The 20,666-nt window shown below is 37.2% G+C and overlaps 1 protein-coding gene across 3 annotated transcripts in view; it reads left to right on the top strand.

Moving 5' to 3' along the window:
• The first annotated feature begins 441 nt into the window (after window positions 1–441).
• Window positions 442–20,666, top strand: part of LOC109911046 (BRCA1-associated protein) — a 29,952-nt gene continuing 9,727 nt past the window's right edge. Inside the window, exons 1-9 of one of the 3 annotated variants that reach the window (XM_048611367.1) lie at window positions 442–551; window positions 5,320–5,484; window positions 7,887–8,118; window positions 14,996–15,185; window positions 15,305–15,418; window positions 15,943–16,091; window positions 17,226–17,301; window positions 19,141–19,279; window positions 20,479–20,588. In XM_048611367.1, the coding sequence (XP_048467324.1) occupies window positions 5,328–5,484; window positions 7,887–8,118; window positions 14,996–15,185; window positions 15,305–15,418; window positions 15,943–16,091; window positions 17,226–17,301; window positions 19,141–19,279; window positions 20,479–20,588 (1,167 nt within the window). In that variant the 5' untranslated portion in view covers window positions 442–551; window positions 5,320–5,327. Of the gene's footprint in view, window positions 552–2,555; window positions 2,848–5,319; window positions 5,485–7,886; window positions 8,119–14,995; window positions 15,186–15,304; window positions 15,419–15,942; window positions 16,092–17,225; window positions 17,302–19,140; window positions 19,280–20,478; window positions 20,589–20,666 lie in introns of those variants that run through there. The other 2 variants (XM_048611366.1, XM_048611365.1) reach the window with 2 other exon arrangements.

Genomic DNA, 20,666 nt, shown 5'->3' with positions numbered 1-20,666 from the left:
TGTTTAGAAAGTTTTACTGCTCCTGGATAGGGAATTTTGATACATTTTACTTTCCACTTTTTGTAGGTTTATGTAGTAAAGGTGGAAAGTATTTGAGAAAATAGGATTCAAGTTAGCAAAATGTCGAGAATAAATTAATTGTGGAACTGTTACTTTACTTTTTTTTCAGTGGGCTTACTACATTTTTAGAGAACAGCCCCCATAAAAATCAACTCAATTTAACATGATCTTTCCCTGACTAAATGCCAGATACGTTTTGTCGTATTTAAGTCAATTAATCACAACAAACAGCCTGTAATCCATTCAAAATCACTGGTACATTTTGGCACATTTTCATGAAGGGTAAAACTTTAGCCAATCAAAATGTAATAATTTTGCCATATTATGACATCACTATGTAAATGTAATATTTAACCATGTGACATCATCACTTCAAACATGGAGTTCCTGCACAACAGATTTACCAGCCTGGTCAAACAAGGAAAGGAAGACTCGATGAACAAATAGAAAACAAAAAATCAACCCAAGTGGGGAGTCAGGTTTGGTTAAAGGTAAGAATTAATGGAAATTGTCCTATAATTGATCAAACGTATCTCATGAGAAACAAGCAACATTTTCATTACTAACCAAGATTTTAATAACTGTTGAAATGGTCAACAATAGTCCCACATTGACCTCTTCTGGCAAAGCCATGATATTACAATAATGTGTAATGTGCAGCATTGCATAATGTTGGTGATGGACTACAAATAAAACGGACAGGTGTTCTTATCATGGAAAAGAGTCAGTAGCAAATTACGGAGCAAAAAGGGTCCCAAGCAGAAGCTCAAGCAGCATTTGCTGCAAAAAGTATCACAGAATTTTATCTCTGAAGTTTTCTGTGGAAGACAGTCAATTCTTGCCACTCCAGTTCCACCACCTTGTGTCAGTTAGCAATAAAGGGGCTTTCCCTCTATCCACTCTACATCCTGCTACATGCAAACATGTCACTTCTCTTAACCCCTTCAGAAATATGCCAAATCATCGGAGGTAAAAATATCAACACTGTAAGTGCACCCTTTCTTATATAACTCTAACGTCAGTTATAAGAGTTGTGTCAGCCATTTTGTTAAAGCAAATTCCAAAAGGCACACAACCAATCAACCTATTTCTTTAACAGTTTCACTCTTTCTTAATGCATAGCTATTTATTAATTTCAATAGGTATCAGCCTTAGTTAATTTACATGCTTCTCTCAGTCAAAAGGTTGTGGATTTAAGGAACTGGGCATCCAAGAAGTTCTTGAAATCTGAGTAGCTGAGCCTACATCATCATTCATAGAATAAAAACAAAGTGCCAGAGATACTCAGCAGAGCTGGCAACATCTAGAGAAAAAAAAGACCGAACTAACATTTTGAGTCCAATGAGTCATCTTTGGAACCATTATCATTAGACTAATCTTATCTCTGAACACTACCAGTCATCAGTATCGTCCTCCTCTGCCCACTTGTCCCTGTGCTGGATCTATAGAACAGCAGTAATGAAGAATGAATGAGCATTATCCTTTGGATATTAAGCAGTCAGAAAGGACTTAAACTGTGGCTATGATGCTTCACTTAAGGCCACCTCAACAGTATATGTATCCAATTATTAACGTGGCACTGGCAGTATACTGCTGACCTCACCACGTCCTACCTGAAGAGCTGAGTGCCTTTCTCAGACCTCCAAACTCATTTTCCTTAAGTAAAAAAGGTAAATTGGGCTGACTCCAGTGGAACTTGTGCCAACTTGTACTGCAAAAAAAAGTTAATGAGAAAACTAGCAGTTAGGTATACAAATGATATAAGGAAATAAAATGTGATTTAAGGACTATCTATCAAAGTGGAGGAAGTGGGTTTAGCATTGTGTATTCCGTTACGTGCCAATGGGATAACTACAGCGAAAGATGCAGAATAAAATCAGAAAGGAATCAGCAGGACTGGTAGCAAATGTGGAGAAACACTGAAGTTTTAGGTCCGTAACTTCTTAACAGCACTGGAAAGGTTAGAGATGTGACAGGTTTTCAGTGATGAAATTGAACAAGGAAATTGAGACAAATCTCATGAGAACAGAAGTTCAAAGTCGGCATTGGAAAAGGGGCAGTAAATTAAATACAACAATACCAATATTCATACACTGACAGTAAACCAAAAGCAAAAATTGCAGATGGTGGAAAGCTGCAGTAATTTGGTTTTGGAAAAGTCCCACACTTTAGCTGATTGTCTAATGAGAAACTGCACCACAGGCTCCGAGTCATGGATTCATATAGCATAGAATTAGGCTCTTCGGCCCACCATGTCCATGCCGACAAACAAACACCATTCAATTATGTTGACATCACTGGTCACTTCGGTGTCAATCCCATGTTAAACCGCGTCCCCGGCCGAGCACAGATTTTGATTTTTGTTCATGAGCTAGTAAGAATGTGGAAATTTTCCCCCTCCCCCGAAATGCTCCGCAGACCAGAGAGTGGATTGTACTCTACTGCAGAGGAACGGAACTGCGTCAGGGAAGGAGCAGGTCAAGGGACAGAGGTGAGGGGTCAGTTTGACGGAAGTGGGTCTGGGTGGCCAGGTCTGTTTTGTTGAGGGAGGTTCGGGGATTATTTTACTTTCTCCACCCCCCACAAAGAGGGGGAGAAAATTCTCCCGTTCTGGGTGTCCCGCTAGTTTCTCAATGTATTTTTATCTTGAGTTTTTGTTTTGTTTAAAGTTTATTTTTAACTCGGGTGAGCAGATCTGTGGGGTTTAACATATGAGCGTTTCACTTGTGGCCGTACGTCTGGAGCTGGCGAACCACTCGCACCATCCGGAGGGTTTCGAGTATTGCGGTGAGTGCTCAGGCTGGATACGAGGGATCTGAGGGGAGGGTGTCCCCAACCACCCTGTACCTGCTCCAGTACATAGATGGTGAGAAATACCCTGGTCTAATGACTGGTGGGGGTTGAAGCTGCTGCCTTAATGGACGTCTCTCTCTGTTCATCTATTGAAGCGGCGCTTCTGTTGGAGAAAAGTCTCTTCAGTTTTGTAATCTCGACCCTTTCTAAAAAAGCGGAAAATAAACTGCCCTGACGTAGATCCTCAATTGAAATATTTAATGTAGATCCTCAGTTAGGTTAATGGGAACCAAGGTTTTTTTTCTGGGGGTGGGGTTGTGGGAGAGAGGAATTAAATTGTTCAGTCAAGAATCAGTGTATTCAGGTAATATAACTTTGTCATCTATTTGGATTATATGTCAGAACTTTAACACCCTTTAATAAAATCATTAGTTAGGGTCTTTAAAGTTCCGCAGGACCTGAAGTGTAGTTTCTACTAAATTTTAAATATATCTCAAGTCTGTGCTGAATGTTATGAAGAGACCAAAACATATTTGTCTACGTTAATGCAACAGCAATTCAACCTTTTGCTTGAAAATGAGCAGAAATTGAGTGAATTTTAAATTTTGAACCTAAGGTTTTGAAACATACAGAATCTGAGGAGACAGATGGAGGAAGCTGCAGTAGGAGCTAGCCATCCACAACCAGCCAGATGACAGCAGAAGGATTGGTTGTGTTATCTGGAACATGGCAGCTGTTAAACCCTCATCATCAAAAGAGGTGTGAGGGACGTAGTTTATTCTTTGTTAATTTAAAAGCTAGAGCCAAGCATGCAAGCCTCTGGTAACTAACAAGCTTACTGGCAATATTGATAGTCTCTTGTTTCTCTTCTGCATCCAATTTGTCAGTTTCATGACGGCAAATTTCTGTGGTAAATTCCTGATATGGAGTTTTGCACTGGTGGGGGCTTGATTTTAAAGAAGTATTTACAACGATCAAATGCAAGCAGTAATTTAATCCAGAAATTCTGTTGAGCAAAGTACTGTAACTAGCATTGAACAATTTATGGGATGTAATTTCCATCAATTTTTACTGGTTGGTACGTTGTGCTTTTGATAGGCTCTATTGAAGGTGACATAATGGACTACCAGCAGATGTATTTTCTGACCTTTTTCCATATTCCAGTAATGCCACTTTTTGTGGAACTGCTGAACAGATGCCAGGTCATCTACTGCAGACAGTGCTTGTGCTGCAGTTGGTGCCAAAGTTGCATGGATGAAATCTTACAAATAGGTCACCTTATGCTCAGCTTGTACCAATAAGAGCAAGGAAAATCTTAAAAATGAGAGCTAAACTCTCAAATAAAGTAATCTGAGCTCCAAGATAAATTTCTCATTTCCTGGTTTGCTTTCCTTCAAAAGATAATGTAAAATTGAAGAGATTATGTTATATTGTTGAGATGATGAAGCTTTTCAGCTTCCTCTTCCACAGTAGAAATTGTTGCGATCATTTGAAATTTGGCATTCTTGTCTTTGTCCCAATGAGTGCATGATAAAAAGATTTGGCAGTATGGTTTCTCTCTTCTGCTGCAATCAAAATCTGTGTTAAGTGCTTTTGTGTGCTGGAATTACTGTCTGTGAATGCTGAAAATTCAATTTAATTTTTTTTGTTGATGTACAATGTTGACAATGCATGTATTATTCATAATTTATGATGAATGACTAGGAAATGTATGGCCAGCAAGATTGTATTATGAACAGTTATCTCAAATAAGCATAATAAGTATGTGAAATTTTCATACTGCACACAATTGGATAACAAAAAAAATCCAGCTGTTCACCTAAAGTTTTGTCTTTTCAAATGTGAGTTGTGTGTGGAGAGCATGCTTTGATTTGTGTGACACTGATAATGGTTAAACTGGAGCTAATTACATGTAATTTAAAGGACCATATAATGAGTAAGATAAAAGCATATTGCTTAAGTACATTTCCTCTGGCATATCATTTATTCAAAATATACTAAATATTCAAGGTATCAACATGCTTGCAAAATTTTAGTTGAGTGGAATAGCACAAGCGCTGAAAAATAGAGAATAGTGTATAAGGAACAAGGTAACAAAATGTTTCATGGTTTATAGTAATTTTAAAAGTGATGCTAGGAGATGGATTTGCATAATAGGGTAACTACACATTAGGAGATAATTTGATCTTGGCAGATCAGCTTTTCAGCTGTTGGAGTTCTAGATCATGTGATTGTTTGGCTTGATGCATTTCATCTAATTAAAGTATTTCAAACTTTTACATAGACGTTTTGGAATGGAGTGGGATGCCATGTTCAAACGAGATTTTAAGGAAATTCACAATATTTCAGAATAATACTTGCTTTGCTTTATGTTTTGTTTCAAGTGTTGTATATGTTGTTTTAATACTGATTAACAAATATACAGCCATAAAAAAAATTCTCCGTTTTTGTTTCTTGTCTGTGTAGCTGTAACTATGGCAGACGATGAAAGTAAAGAGAAGAAATCGCTCAGTTCAGCAAAGCTCTTGCTGGAGGGTAAAACAACTGGAGAAAAATCCACTATCTTGCATCAACACATTGGTCGTAGAGAGATGAGAGACATGGTAATTGAAACTATAACCTCCAGCAAAGGTACAGTAATGTGAAACTCTGAATACAATGCCAAGCAAATAACTGCATGCTAAGCAGTTTTCTAGCATAGAGCAAAATGTTTTAACTTTGATAAGAATTTAAACAGTTTTGTGGTATTGTATTATGAAGAGTAAAAGTAATAGGTGCAGGGTTAGTATACCGTGCATAGTTCCACAGAAGTGTAGGAAAGCAAGTTTGATTTCTATCATCAGAACTTCCATAAAAGGGAAGAGGCTGTTATTGTTCCTGCCTGTAGTGGATGAGGAATTGAATCGATCTCAGGGCAGGTTTATTGGTTACAAGTTTCTGGAAACAAAAGAACAATATAATGTTGCAGAAATTGATTTTTTTTTTTGTAAATGGTTTAGGTTTAGAACTAATGTTTAGTCTACATGTTACTCGCAGCAGCTCATGCTGTCATATCTAATTTGTGTCAGAACTAGAAGCTCTTGATTTTATAAATGCCTCATCTGTGCTGAAACTTGCTAAGATAGTCATGGCTACAATGGATGTATAATGCTTAATTGGTTTTGCTCCTGCTGCAGTAGGAAAGTGAAAAATAGTGATGAGTCAGTACCTTTGGGAGGGAGAAATTTAAAATAAAATTCAATGCTGCTGAATATTGATTTAATTCTGTAGAATTTTAGCCTACTACTCCAAAATACCTGAAGATTTTAAAATTAATGTGGGCTTTGGAAGGTGATTGCTGTTAGAGAGGGAGTTGCAGGATTTTGACCCAGTGACAGTTAAGGGACAAGTTATTTTCAAGTCAGGATGGTGAGTAGCTTGGATGGAAACTTGCAGATGGTGGTGTTTGCATGCATCTACTGACCTCGTCCTTCAAGATGGTAGTGGTTGTGAGTTTGGAAGATGCTATATGAGGAGTCTTGCTAATTTCTGCAGTGCATCTTTTAGGTGGTCTATACTACTGCCACAGTGCTTCAGTGTTGGAGGAAGTGAATGTTTATGCATGTGGCATCAATCATTGTGGGTTGCTTAGTTCTGGATGGTGTCAGTCTTCTTGATGGTGTTGTGGAGCTAGAAATAGGGAGTATTCTATCTCATGTCTGACTTGTGCCTTGTCGATGGTGGACAGACCTTGTGGAGTGAGTTTCTTGCTGCAAAATTCCTAGCTTCTTGTAGCTATGGAATTTATATGGCTAGCCCAGTCCAGTTTCTGGTCAGTGGTAACACTCAAGGGTGTTGATGTGGTACATTCGGCAATGGTAATACTCAACGTCAAGAGGTGATGTCTAGATTTGCTTTTGTTGGATGATAAGTTGATATAGAAATGCAAGACAATCTTTCAATAGGTTTGGAACAGGTGTGGGAAAGGATTGACAAATGAAAACAAATTCCTTAAATTGCAGGTACTGAAAATAAAAAGTGAATCAAGTCATTGGATTGTAATTCAAAATGTCACAACTCAATCATTGGCATTTAAGAGATGTGAGTTCCTTGCCACTTGTCAACGCAAGCCTAGATATTGTCCATTCTTTTGATGCATTTGGACATTGGCTGCTTCAGTACCAGAGAAGTCCCAAATGGCACTAAACATTGTGAAATCATCACTGAACATCCCCACTTCTGACCTTGTCATGGCAGGAATGATGAGCCAAGAGCGCAATATGAAGAACTCCTATATTGATGTTCTTGAGCTGAAATCACTGACCTCCAATGGTCACAGCCATCTTCCTTTATGCTGGTGAAATAACCCAGGACAATTCAGTTGTGCTATTTTGAATTGCAATCCAATGACTGACTCTCTCTTTATTTTAAACACTTGCAATTTAAAGAATTTATTTTCTCTTGCCAATCCTTTCCCATCTTTCAAAAGTATTGAAAGATTGTCTTGCATTTCTGTATCAACTTATCATCTAAACCTCCCAGTGAATTGTTTGACATTTTGAGGGATTTCTTATTATGTAATCATGAGATGACCTGGGTGTAATTATGTTTAAAAATCCTTCTATTAAACTAACTCTAATTTCAGAGGGTTAAGTTCACAGGACAGCAATGCTGAGAGATATACATTTTGATTCGGATGGAAAGTCTGAATTTGAGTGCTGTGGACACTGCAAGGTAGTGCTACATTCCAGTAATTAATCAGTTAATCAGTAGTACATGTGAATAAGATGATATGAATGGAAGACAAAATCTCCAAAATTGCAGATGCAACAAAATCTGCTGCCTTTCAAAGCTGAAAATATCACCCAGAATTTAAATAATTCATAAGCCCAACTGGCCTTGACACGGCTGCTGAGTGACTCGTCACTGTCCATTAAGTATCGGGAAGTGATGTTCATTACATCATCGAGAGATTATCTTGTTAATTGCTAATGTCTTCTGTGAACTGAAGATTTTTCTTTGACCACGCTGATATGAAATACATCTTTTTACAGACAAAGATACTGTGGATTGTGTACTGAAATCAGAGCAAAAGACCAGTTGTGGCACCAACCCTCTGGAAAAAGCAAGTACTGCTGATCCAAATGAAAACAATAAAGTGTGCAAAGATCAGAGTGGTAATGCACCAGACTCGCCATCCAAACAGCTGCCTGACCAAATTTCTTTCTTTAGTGGGAATTCATCAGTTGAAGTAGTACATGGAATCATGCATCTCTACAAAACTGAGTGAGAAATTGTTTTTAAACATATTGCAACTTTGTGTTTGAAACATCAATTTAATCTTTCAAGCTTGCTACAGGATTTGTAGACTACAAATTTGTTGTCTTCCAGCATTGCCAAAACCATATGTATACCCGGGTGTTTTTGCAAACATGAAAAACCAACATATCTGCAATCAATGCAGCATGTGGCCTAATCATTTGTCCCCACAGTAAATGAAACACAATCAGATTTTTGTTCTTCTTGGGTGACTGTCTTGCCTTCAAATATTGGATTTGTTTGGGAATGGAGAGTTGTTTTTGTAAGGTCATTACCATACTTCAGACTCTTCACCACACAAACAATATAACAGTAGCATTTGTGATTTGGTAATGCCAGCTACTTTGCTGTTGGAGTAAATTTGCTCAATTCATACTGATGGCTTTAGTAGGGATGTTGTTTACCCCTTCAACTTTACTAATTGTTTTGCATTGTCCTATATTTCTCCATGCTATTTATTTGTTATGAAAGTTGAATATTGTCACGCTCATTTCCCTCAACAGTATTATTTTCATCACCAATTCATTCTGAGATTGTCCTGTTATTCACCTCGTGTGTTGTTAGTAGTGCAGGCAGTCCTCCATTAATGTAGTTTCAACTAAGAGGGCACTGACAATCAGCATTCACACTACACAAGTACCAGGCAATGACTGTCTCCAACAAAAAAGAATCTAACCATCATCCCTTGATGTTCAACGTTACCATTACTGAAACTATCACCAACAGCATCCTGAGGATTATCATTGACCAAGTGCCATAGCACTTTTTACTTCCCATGATTGTAACAACATGCACCTGATTCAATAACGTGGTTCTTGTCCAACTTCCAGCAGTGCCAAGAAATAAATGTACAGCAAAACTCAGCAATCACGGGTGAGTTCTTGTTTGTTCAGTATGTTCTGCCATTGTCTGTCTCCATTAAGTTTTGGATATTTGATAAGTTTTTGAAAAATATCCACAGCCTTCCACTTCCAGGTAAATAATATTGTATATGAGGCCCAAAACATTAAAATATATTCTGTTTACATATTTTGATGACTACTTTAATGTTCCACATCAACTTTGAATTTTGTACTTGTTTAATGTTCTGTAATATAACCTGAACATTTACTTGAGTTTTGATTGGAATATGTGTTGCAAGTGATTAATGCAGTAATGTCAGGAACGTAATTACCACTATGATCGTAAATGTTTCTGTGATGCCCCTGACATTTTCAACCCAGGTATGCCTTGTAGAATCACTGAATCGTTACAACATAGAAGGAGCCATTTGGCCCATTGTGCCTACACTAGCTGTTCAAACCAGCATCATTAGCTGGTGTCAATCTCCTGCTTTCTCCCCCCCTACCTTTGGACATTCTATCCAAATAATCATCCAGTGCCCTCTGGAATTTCTTAGTTGAACCTGTCTCCACATCATTTCCCGGCAGTGCATTCAATACCATAAGTACCCATGAAAAGGTTTTTTTGCACATCACTTTAAATCTGTGTCCTATGTCTTTACTTCCTTTTACAAGCAGGAACAGCTTCTCCCTATCTACTCTGTCTAGCCTGCTCATGATTTTGAAAATCTTAATCAAATCTCCTCTGAGCTGCCTTCTCTCCAAGAAGAACAATCCCAAATTCTTCACTGTATCCTCAGAACTGAAGTTTTTCATTTCTGGAACCATTCATGTGAATAGCTTCTGCACTGTCTCCAATGTATTTACATTTTTTGTATAACTTGGTACCTGTAACCGTACATAGTACTCCACCTGAGGTCTGACTTGTCTTATACAAGTTCACCATCACCTCTTTGCTCTTGTGCTCTACGCCTCCATTCATAAAGCCAAGGGTACTGTATGCTTTACCTGCTCTCTCCAGCTGAGATTTTCCAGCAACTTCTGTTTTACCCTGTGTTTTGTGTTGTCTTTCAATATTCTTCCTATCAAAGTGCATCACCCTGTGCTTCTTGCATTGAATCTCATCTGCCACCTATCCACCCACTCCTCCAACATATTCAGTCTAGTTTTAGAAGTTGCTGATGGCTGATAAGTTCAGCAGTACATTACTTCAATGAACTATAGATTGTGCTTTGACAGCTTTGCTCCCACGTTATATCTTTGCTTTCCTGCTTCCAGCAGATGTAACTGGATGGTGATTTACTCTCCCCAAGCCAGTGTTGCTGAGGTTTATTGTAACCTCTCAATTGCTGTCACAGTGGGGATTAATTAATCAATACAGAGTGGTACAAATGTAGGATTTTCTGGTCTTTTGCAGCTGAGTATTGACTTTACTTATTGAGCTTTTGCAAACTTTAGCTAGTTAAACTTGTAGAAATGCTATAAAACAAAAATCCAGAAAATGTGCAGTTGATGAAAGGAAGAAGTAAGGCAATAGAGCTTTCTTCTGACTGATGCTGTGACTTGTGCTTTCCTGCAGTTTTACACCAAATTATCGGATTATTCAATGAGCATGCAATATTAAGAAATCCCATTAGTGCTGTAAATTATTGAGACTTTGATTCCATTTTGCTACTGTAGTAATTAGGTGGGCATAATTAGACAGCAAAATGTCCAACAGTCATTACCTGAAGACAGAAAGGTGATATGGGGTTTTATGACTGATTTAGAGAAACTCTGGATTCTTTGTAACCTTTTGCAAGTATGAAACTTTCACTTGTATCAATATTGCATTGAAATTATATAATTGAAATAGCCAATGCAGCCAAACTGGTTATGCTGCTGATAATCCTCCACAGAAGCCTCCTCCCATTCTATTGCATCTAATTTTAACAGCACAACCTTCTAATGTGCTGTAACGGTTTGCATTAATCCCATTCATCCCTGGCATCTGGCACCTTCATTAATTACTGTGATTTGAGAATAATGTGCATAGTGAATTGTATCTGTAGTTTTACATAAAAAAGAAGCTATTTTGCTGCCAAGCAAGTGTAAGTTTTACACGCCTACATTTCACTTTGAAGTTCCATTAATAAGACAGCTTTTGCTGGTGTGTTTCATGTTGCCATTTGACATTAGTATCAAGTGCTGCTGTTGACACTACGTTGATTAAAAATTGTTTTGTAAAGAAGGTAGTTTGGAACTATGTTCAGTCATTTATGTTAGCTGGTAATCAGCTTGGATTGTTTCCTATTCTGTGTTTGAGTTTGTTGAGGTATACAATCATTCAAAACTGTTCTTGATCTGGAATGAAATGTGTTACCTTACCTGGAATAAAAGCATGCAGTGTGGGTAGGATGATATGTTACAGCTAATGCACCCAGTTTAGATCATTTGCTATTAGTCAGTCCACATTTCAGGAAGCATCTAATGAGAGGAGTGAGTAATCTGTTGTAATTAGCAATATTTGAGCTAAATGCATAGCATTCCTATTTGCAGATTAGAATTTCTGTGACCTTTAGCCTACTTGAGTTTTCAGTGATAAATCTGCTGAACATCAGATTCCCAAAGATCAGTGAATGTGTTGTGGTTGTAAAGTGACATAATTGTATGGGGCTGTAGTGGGTGATTTGGTTTGTTAAAAATGGCAGCCTGAACTAAGCAGGCAATGAAGGAATAAGAGGAGGAGGATGAGTACCATTGTGACTAATGTGAGGAAAAGGATAAGAGGGCCAGCATGATCTGCTGGGTAGGATGAGAGGAGGAACTTTGGCATGAATTGAGGGCTTTGTGGTCACACAAAACTGGAGAAAATGGGAGAAGAGTGACTGATAAACTGAAGAGTGAAAAAAGATGTGACATTGACTTTAGGAACTTGATGGACAAGAGAAATAGTAGGCAGTTTTGATCTCTCTATCTCAGGAATAGAGGGAGTGTAATGTAGGTTTGCCAGGCTTGTTCTAGGATGGCAGGTCTGTCCTTAGAGAAATTGGGCAAGTTGGGTCTGTATTCTCAAGAGTTTTGAAAAATGGGGGGTGATCTCATTGAAACCTACAAAATAATTATTAGGATAGATAGGGCAGATGAAGGTAAGATGTTTCTCCTGGTTAGGAATCTGGAACTGGGGTTTTAAAAAAAAGGTGAGAGTTTCTTTTAACTCTCGGGGTAGTCAATCTTTGGAATTTTCTGCCTCAGAGGGCTTTTCTTTTTCTATTTTTTTCCCCATCAGCTCACCGTGAGTTCTGTTGTTTTTAACAACTAACCACCACCTGTAAATATTAGATATTTAAATTGCAAAACTTATTAAGAGCAATGCAAACCATCAAAGGTGATAGAGAGGTAGGGAGAACAGGAAGACTGCTAGCTCTGCTTTTTTTTTTCTATATTTTGTATCAACCTGTTCAGTGATGTTGGATCAGGTGGAACTTGAACCCAGGCCTCCTGATGCAAGGGTAGGGACACTGCCATTGCACTTCTGGACCTGCTTAATGGGTAGTTACTAATTAACCTATTCAGAGATGCTCTTATATCTGGAGCTTTTTTTATGAAACTCAGAACAAATTCTTTCACCTTTTTGTTTTTGGTGAGGAAGAGATAAATTGGCAAAAAATGTCCACTAGTATAATGATAGTAAAAGAAATAAATGCAATAGTACAGATTAAAATGTAAAGCCTGCTTGCTGGAAATTTGGAGTAAATTAGGAATGCTAATAATACACAGGGTCTGTCTGCAGGTACAAAAAGATGAAGATGATTGATAATTTTGAATAGAAATGTCAGAATAACTAGTGAGCATATGATCTCTGCTCATCATTTCCCTTTATAACTCTTCTTTAGTGTTTGTAGCATTTCCAAGTGTTCCAAAAGGCTATTAAACAAGAGAATGAAGATTGGAACAAAAATAATTTAAAAATAAAATGAATACTTGCTGACTGTTGAAGCCCATCCAGAGGCATTGGTCACTATGACCACCCTTGCGTTATTCAGGAAAATAATGAGGATTGTCTGGGAATATTGTACCTCATTTATAATTTTTGTTCAAGATTCTGCATGTTTTTCATTTAATTATAGAATCCCAACATGTTAGCAGTAGTAATTCTGTGGGAATGTTTGTTTTGTTTTAATCGGTGAAGTACAGTTGAGTTGCAAGTTGCATATTTGACTAAACGGTAGTTGCATTATTCAATTTGTATTAAACCAAAGAGCCATTCCCGTTCAATTCTTTGTGACTGAATGTTCTGCCATAAAACATGAGCACAAGCTGTCTTAGTTCTTACTTCCATTTCTTTGGTTCTTGGATTTCTGTTGCCTCATTGAAAGAATTTGGTATATTTTTCCTCTGTGTTTTTGCTATTTCATGTAATTGACCTACTTACAAAGAGCATTTTCAAAAGTTATTAAGTAGGACGAAGGACTGGTAACTGCCTCTAGTAACAGTAACTGCCAACAGCACTGGATGGGGGCAGGCTAGTGAAAAATAAATGTATTGTGGGGGTGCAGGATAGTGCTCAGCTCCCAGAATCTTTTCTTGTTGTTTATTTGCTGGATTTGGACTTCATTGCCAATTCCTAATTGCCTTGGCGTTGGTGAGCACTGATTTCCTATGCTGAAGGTACTTCCTATGCTATGGTAAGAAATTCTAGGATTTTGACCCAGTGGTTATAAAGTGTCTCATCAGTTTCCAAGTCAGGAAAATGCATGACTTCTTGGGGAGCTTGCAGGTGTTTGTCTTTCCATGAGCTTACTGCTTTGTTTTTCTATTTGGTATAGCTTGTGGGTTCAGAAGATGCTTTTGAAGAAACCTTGATCAGTTGTTACGTTGTGTGTGTTCACAATGCAGTAACTCTATACTGACAGTGGAGTGAGTTAATGTTGAGGTGGGGTGCAAATTAAGTGCTTTGTCCTTGTCAATGTTGAGCTTCTTGACGGTTGTTGGAATTGCATTTGTCCAGGTAGAGTAAAATATTTCATCTCACTCTTTTGCCCTGTAGATTCTGGAGGAATGAGGAGGTTAGTTACTTGCCACAAAATACTCAATCTCTGATTTTCTCTTTTGTCCCTGTATTTATTTGGCAAATCCAGTTGTGTGTCTAGACCAATATAAAGAATGTTGGTGGGGGACTTTTATGATAGTAAATGCCATTTAGTTTAAAAGGGAAGTCTTCAGATCATCTTGGTACAGATGATTATTGCCTGGCATAAGCGCCAAGTAACATTTGAACTACATGTCAACTCAACCATCTTTTTTTTGCATATCCAAACAATGGAGTTTCTTCCTTGAATTCCATGACTTCAGTTTGACCAGGACTTTTTGGTGCCACACATGGTCAGATAAGAGGTCACCATCTCGGGATATTTGGTAGGCCGTTTGGACGTAGATGAAGAGAATTTTCTTTATTCGGTGGTGGAGAATCTGTAGCATTCTGTCTTGAACCTGTCAAATACAAGAGACAGTGGAGAATGTGCCCATAAACATTGCTCATTCAGTTGCTCAATAGTGTTTTTTGTCTATAATTTGACTGAATTTAATGGATTGAAGACTGGTATCTGTGATGCTAGAAATCTGTGGAGGGTAGGATTGAACATTCAATTGGTACTTCTGGTGTGCTGGGTTTTTCCACAATTTGAGAATGAAGATATTAAGTGGCACAGTTTTGCACAGGAGGAAATATACCTCAACAGTTTTGCGTTGCATTTTGAGGGAGGCTAGCATATTTGCAGTGTTTTGACTTAAAATGAATATACCTGTGGATACAATCCAAGAATTTGCTCATATCATCCACGTAATAGATATGTTTGAACTTCTGGTTTGCACCAAAAGCAGCAATTATTTTGCTGTACTCATTGTAAAAACATGCCAAACCTTTCGTTGCCAGTAGTACCAAATGCAAATTTTGTTTTACTATTCATGACTATGGTCATGCGCTTTCTAGGAGAATTAAGGGGTATTGTTTTTCTTCTTAGCAAGATGACATCCTTAAAAGAAGACGTGAGACGAAGTGCCATGTTGTGTATCCTTACTGTCCCTGCCACCATGACTAGCCACGATCTTATGAGATTTGTTGCACCATTTGATGATTCAATTGAGCACATGAAAATAATAAGGGATTCAACCCCAAACCAATATATGGTTCTTGTCAAATTCTGTTCACAGGTAAGTAGTACTATTTGTTTCACTCTGATCAGATTTGTCAATTTAGTTTTGTAAAAGTATTAAATATAATGTTACTTTTGCGAGTGCAGCCTTTTTAACTCACTTTGTCCATTTTTCAGGCGGAAGCAGACAGCTTTTATACTGCCTGTAATGGTCGGCAATTTAATTCAATTGAGGATGACGTTTGCCAGCTGGTATATGTGGAAAGGGCTGAGGTCATCAAATCTGAGGATGTAGGTGTTGTGCCATATTTATTAATAGTCTGCATTTTAATATATTCAAATATTGTGACAAAGTGGTGGCAGCGGATCCCTAATCAGAATTCCTAACACAGTTTGTTCTGTCATTTAGTTTGCCTGGCTTGTGATCTTAGATATGTTTTGCTTATAAACAGGTAACTGACCTTTCATTCTTTCTCACTTTAATGAAAGAAGATTAAAGAAAGAACATAAAACTTCCCTGAGAACTCCCTAATGAAGCAACCAAAGCAACTTTGGAAATGTCTGTCTTTGACTATCTTCATCTTCCCTACCTTGATAGAAGGACAAGCTTGATGTTTGAAAGTCTTAATAATGGAGTTGGAGGAAGAGTAATAGCTTTTTCTAAGCTTCAATCATACATACCTACTTAACTGACTTCTCATTATGTTCTTAATAGGGCTGTAGCAATTTCAAACCAATTCTGTATCTCCTGTTGTGACTGTAAAAGCCTGACTTTGTTTTTTTTTTGTGTTGATTTTATATTTTCTCTCTTTTAGGGAGCCAGTCTTCCTGTAATGGGTGTAACTGAGTTACCACCATGCATTGTGTGCCTTGAAAGAATGGACGAGTCTGTAAATGGTGTTCTAACAATTCTCTGTAATCATAGCTTTCATAGTCATTGCTTGCAACACTGGGAGGATACAACGTAAGTTGCTTGGAATTTGAACTATGAAAATGCAGATGGCCATTTAATAAGTTCTACACTTAGCAACTCCACTTGTCTGCATAATTGCTGTATGGTGTATTTGATGTCAAATGTGGAGTAAAATATTCTGTTAAAGATGTTATGTTGTATGCTTTCAGATTTCTACACTGCAAAACTCTTTCATAGCACAAAAATATTTCTGTGAACTAGCTTGGCAATAACAGTGCTTAAATCCTGACAGTTGATGGTTTGGCTTGTAGAAGGAAAAGCTCTTTGAGCATGTAGCCACACCATCTTTTTTCAGCATTGAGTATATCATGGGACATGTCACATGTGCTTTATGTAGGGAGTTTTCAGATATACATGGATATGTCGTCTGGAAGTTTTCAGTAGACGAGAAAATGAATTGTGTGATGTGTGAGACCAGTTATAAAAGAATGGATGACATGTTACTGATGGTGTACTATATTAGTACAGAATTAAACTGATAATAGAAAAGTAATTCTTATTTCTAGAACTTGCTCAACAAGCCCTCATTTAATTTATCTCATACCACAAAGTGCACAACAATGCTTATTTAAGCATCTTTATAGTATAGTCTGTCCTGGCCTGTTCATTCAAACTCAGTCAGCAATTCTGTGTTGGCAGAATTAGTGCAATTGTTAGCTTGCTTTGTTGTGACACTACAGGTTTAGAAAATGTAAAACACAAAAGCACGTTAACAGAAAGCATACTAGGTGAAATCAGATGGCTCTCAACTGGAGTAGCTCCAAATTGGGCTAATTTTAGAAACTTAATATTTTAGCTTACTGTGTCACATAGTTCTCTCTGTGCCTTTTGTTTGTTTAATATAAATAAATTCCACCCCATGACTTTGTATCTTGATTTGAAACTCACTTCTAGTGATTAGGTTTTACGATAGAGGTCATGATATTTGTGGTTATGTGAGTATTTCAGAAATCAGGACAATGTACTAATTTATTTCTGCATTTGGCCTGTATGTTTGGCCTCATGGTCTGTATGAAAGTTACAGAAATGCAAAGGAATACAGCATTTCTGCAACTATCATGTTTTTTAAAAAAAAGTTTGTTTACCTAGTTTGATCAATAACCTAGGAATTTTACTTTTCCATAGGTGCCCAGTTTGCAGGTACTGTCAGACCCCAGAACCAGTTGAAGAAAACAAATGTTTTGAGTGTGGAGTTCAGGAGGTAAGCAAGACCGATAAATAAAATGTTTAAAGCATGTCAGGTGCTAATTCTTTGCATTTCGTTTTTTGAAAAAAAGGAATGCTTGACATGGTGAATATTGTTTGGACTACAGACGTTAATATATTATCCACTTCTGGCATTGGTGTCTCATTCAAACCTTTGTGGGTCACATAATAGCTCGGGCAGAGAAAATTATAGTCTGACTCAGCAATGCATCTTGGTCACATCCTGAGCGGCAAAGCCCTCGCTGCATCAATTCTTCATAATAGTCACGCCAAGATCTCGTAAATGAGATTGCTCCTTTCAGCTCAAGTTATAGCCTGCCGTCTGGTGGGCATTGGGCATGTGCCATAAAGCAATGAATTGAGACTAGCAAGACTCATTTTACATAGTATGATGAGGAAAGCAAACTTTCATCCTAAGGTTATTTTCGTTTACTTTCTGGAGAATTTATACTGTTTATAGTGAATTCAAACCCAAGTTTCAGAGGTCATAGGACTGCATGCCTCACTCTTACCTTATTGTGCACTAGTTCTGTATTGCTTGTACACGTAAACTGTTCTATAGTGTTCGCTGATTTTCAATTTTTAGTTTGTTTTTTTATTACTGACTTTTTTAACAATGCTGTTCAAGTGTCACCGTTTTCAGAGCAGGGATAACCCATAAAGTCTCATTTTATCCTTATTATTAAAGTATTTTGTTTAACCAATTTAAGAAAAAGCTTTGTAGTTCAGATTGTTCTGTCTTATGCATGTGGGATAACAAGATTAATTTGTTTTCAATAGACACGTGTTAGAGAGAACAAGTTTAAGTAGTAATACATTTAGACTGTACTGTTACAGAAGCCACGTCAAGAGCTCTGAATTTATTAAGATATCCAGTCTTGTAAAGCTACATTTGTTCGTGCTGTTAGCTACCATATTGGTCATTTTTACCCTTAAAATGCTGCTTTAAATAATTCTAATCTTTTTTATTTAATTGCTGTAGAAATTAGAAAACAGTGACGTACATTGCAATGAAAACAAAAATGCTGGAAATAGTCAACAAATATGGCAACATCTGTACAGACAGTTAACTTTTCAAACCTATGATCTTGCATTAGAACATAAGCCCTGAAACGTTGACTCAGTTTCTCTCCACAGATGCTGCCATAGCTTGCTGAGTATTTTCAGCATCTGCAGTACTCTACTTTTTGATTAATATTCATTGCGATGTTTGCTATTTATTTGGCAGTTGAACTTTTCATTTGAACTGATTCAATAGAGAGAACATTTTATTTAGTAATTCAAATTTCCCTCTGCAGATGATAGGTTGCAAGACAGCGTGGACTCTCAATTCACTTTCATCTGACATTAGTTTATAGATAAGCATTTTGGCTGATAGGGAGAAAGAATGGAATGCACACATGTAATTTTCTGCTCACCTAAGAGACAAACAAATGAGAGAAATGAAGTAACAAATTGAAGCCAACAGATATAAAATTAAGACCAAGACGAGAAAGCAAATGAGGCACAGTGAGCAAGAAAGAAAGGGTAAAATAAACAAAACTAGGAAAATTTCAATCGGACCCATTAATCTGTACGCAGTAGAATGGAAGTTAAACCAGAAAACATTGACTATTGCTCGTATTCTCCAACACATAACACTGTCTTTAAAAAGGTGACCATATAGTGTACTCAAAAATCCCATCATTTACTCTATGAGGATTCTCTCATTCATCCAAGATAGTAAGTCTGTGATACTGCTAATACTGCAGAAAATATATCAGATAAATCTAAGGATATTTATGCTGAGTGTGACTTCAAAAAAATGCTTTTTTTTAATCTTCATCTCACACAGAACCTGTGGATTTGTTTGATATGTGGACACATAGGATGTGGCCGATATGTCAGTCGTCATGCATATAAACACTTTGAAGAAACACAACACACGTATGCCATGCAGCTCACTAATCACAGAGTTTGGGACTATGCAGGAGGTAACTATTGCCAGAAGTGGCTCTTTTTCTACAAGCATACAGTTTTGTAACCAGTGGTCCATACTACATATAGCCCTATTTGAAATTAAGATAACTTTTGGTTCTTTAACTAAATAAGGCATGTTCTTATACCAATGCAATTATTAATGCTTAGTACACTAGCATGAATAGTGCTGATTGTTTCTGGCTGTGAATTCAAACCAGGTAGCTGTAGATATTTGAAAAAAATAGTGTTTATGAGTTAAATTACATTAACTTTCAAATAAACAATTAACTCTCTGACCATTACAACATTGGTGTTAAAAACTTTGAATATCTTCATTTTTCATGAATACAGTGATCATATTGTCTTTTGATATTGTGTTTGCTTTCATGTCATTTGATTATTGACAATTGCTAAAATTTATTTTGTTGTACAAGGCCAGTGATTCAATTTGGAATTGATCAATTTTTTTAAAAAAATTGCGAGAAATAAAATACAAAATGAGCAGAGACTAAGAGTTTCTGAAGAAGGGTCTAGGCCCGAAACATCAGCCTTCCTGCTCCTCTGATGCTGCTTGGCCTGCTGTGTTCATCCAGCTCTACACCTTGTTATCTCAAATTCTCCAGCATCTGCAGTTACTACTATCTCAGAGACTAAGACTGATATTTTTCAAGTATTATTGACAATATTGACAAGGTATTGACAATATTACTGTCCTTCCAAGTGTGTTAAGCCACTAACACTCCTGACTCACCAAGGGAGTGTAAAGCACATCCCGAAATAAGGGGTTTCAAAAGAAAAGTTTAAGTGGAATCAATGGTATCATCCCTAATACTTATGAAAAGACTTCATCTGGTCTCTTTTTGGGAATGGCAAGTACCTTGATCAATTTAAGTATGAGAAAGCTAATCTTTGCCTCTCAAGTTGCTGGTTTAATTAGCTGGTTTAATTGGAAAACCAATTTTTAAAAAAACTTAAATATTTTCGGTGATGGGTTTCTTCTGAATGTAAAATGATTTTTGGGTATGTGAGGTACTCTTAAATTAGGATGTTGCCACATTCAGTTAATTTTTTGATGTACAGCAAAACTGGTCATGAAAGAATGCAAATTTCTGGCATTAAAATGGTAACAACTGACAATGTATTTTATATTTGTTCAATTAGTGCATTTGGCCAACATGTTCACTATGTTGAAGTTGTATTTTGGTTTTTGTAGATAACTATGTTCATCGTTTGGTGGCCAGTAAAACGGATGGAAAGATTGTCCAGTATGAGTGCGAGGGTGACACTTGTCAAGATGAAAAGATTGATGCCCTTCAATTAGAAGTTAGTGAACCTTTCCAAATACTTGTTCATGACTTATTTTGTTTCCTTTTCTTTTCTCAAAACATCCTTGCACCTTCA

This window comes from Rhincodon typus, chromosome 24 (assembly GCF_021869965.1).
Source record: "Rhincodon typus isolate 14 chromosome 24, sRhiTyp1.1, whole genome shotgun sequence".
NCBI lineage: Eukaryota > Metazoa > Chordata > Chondrichthyes > Orectolobiformes > Rhincodontidae > Rhincodon > Rhincodon typus.
Note: the sequence above shows the minus strand (reverse complement) of the source record. Positions and strands in the feature narration are given on the sequence as shown.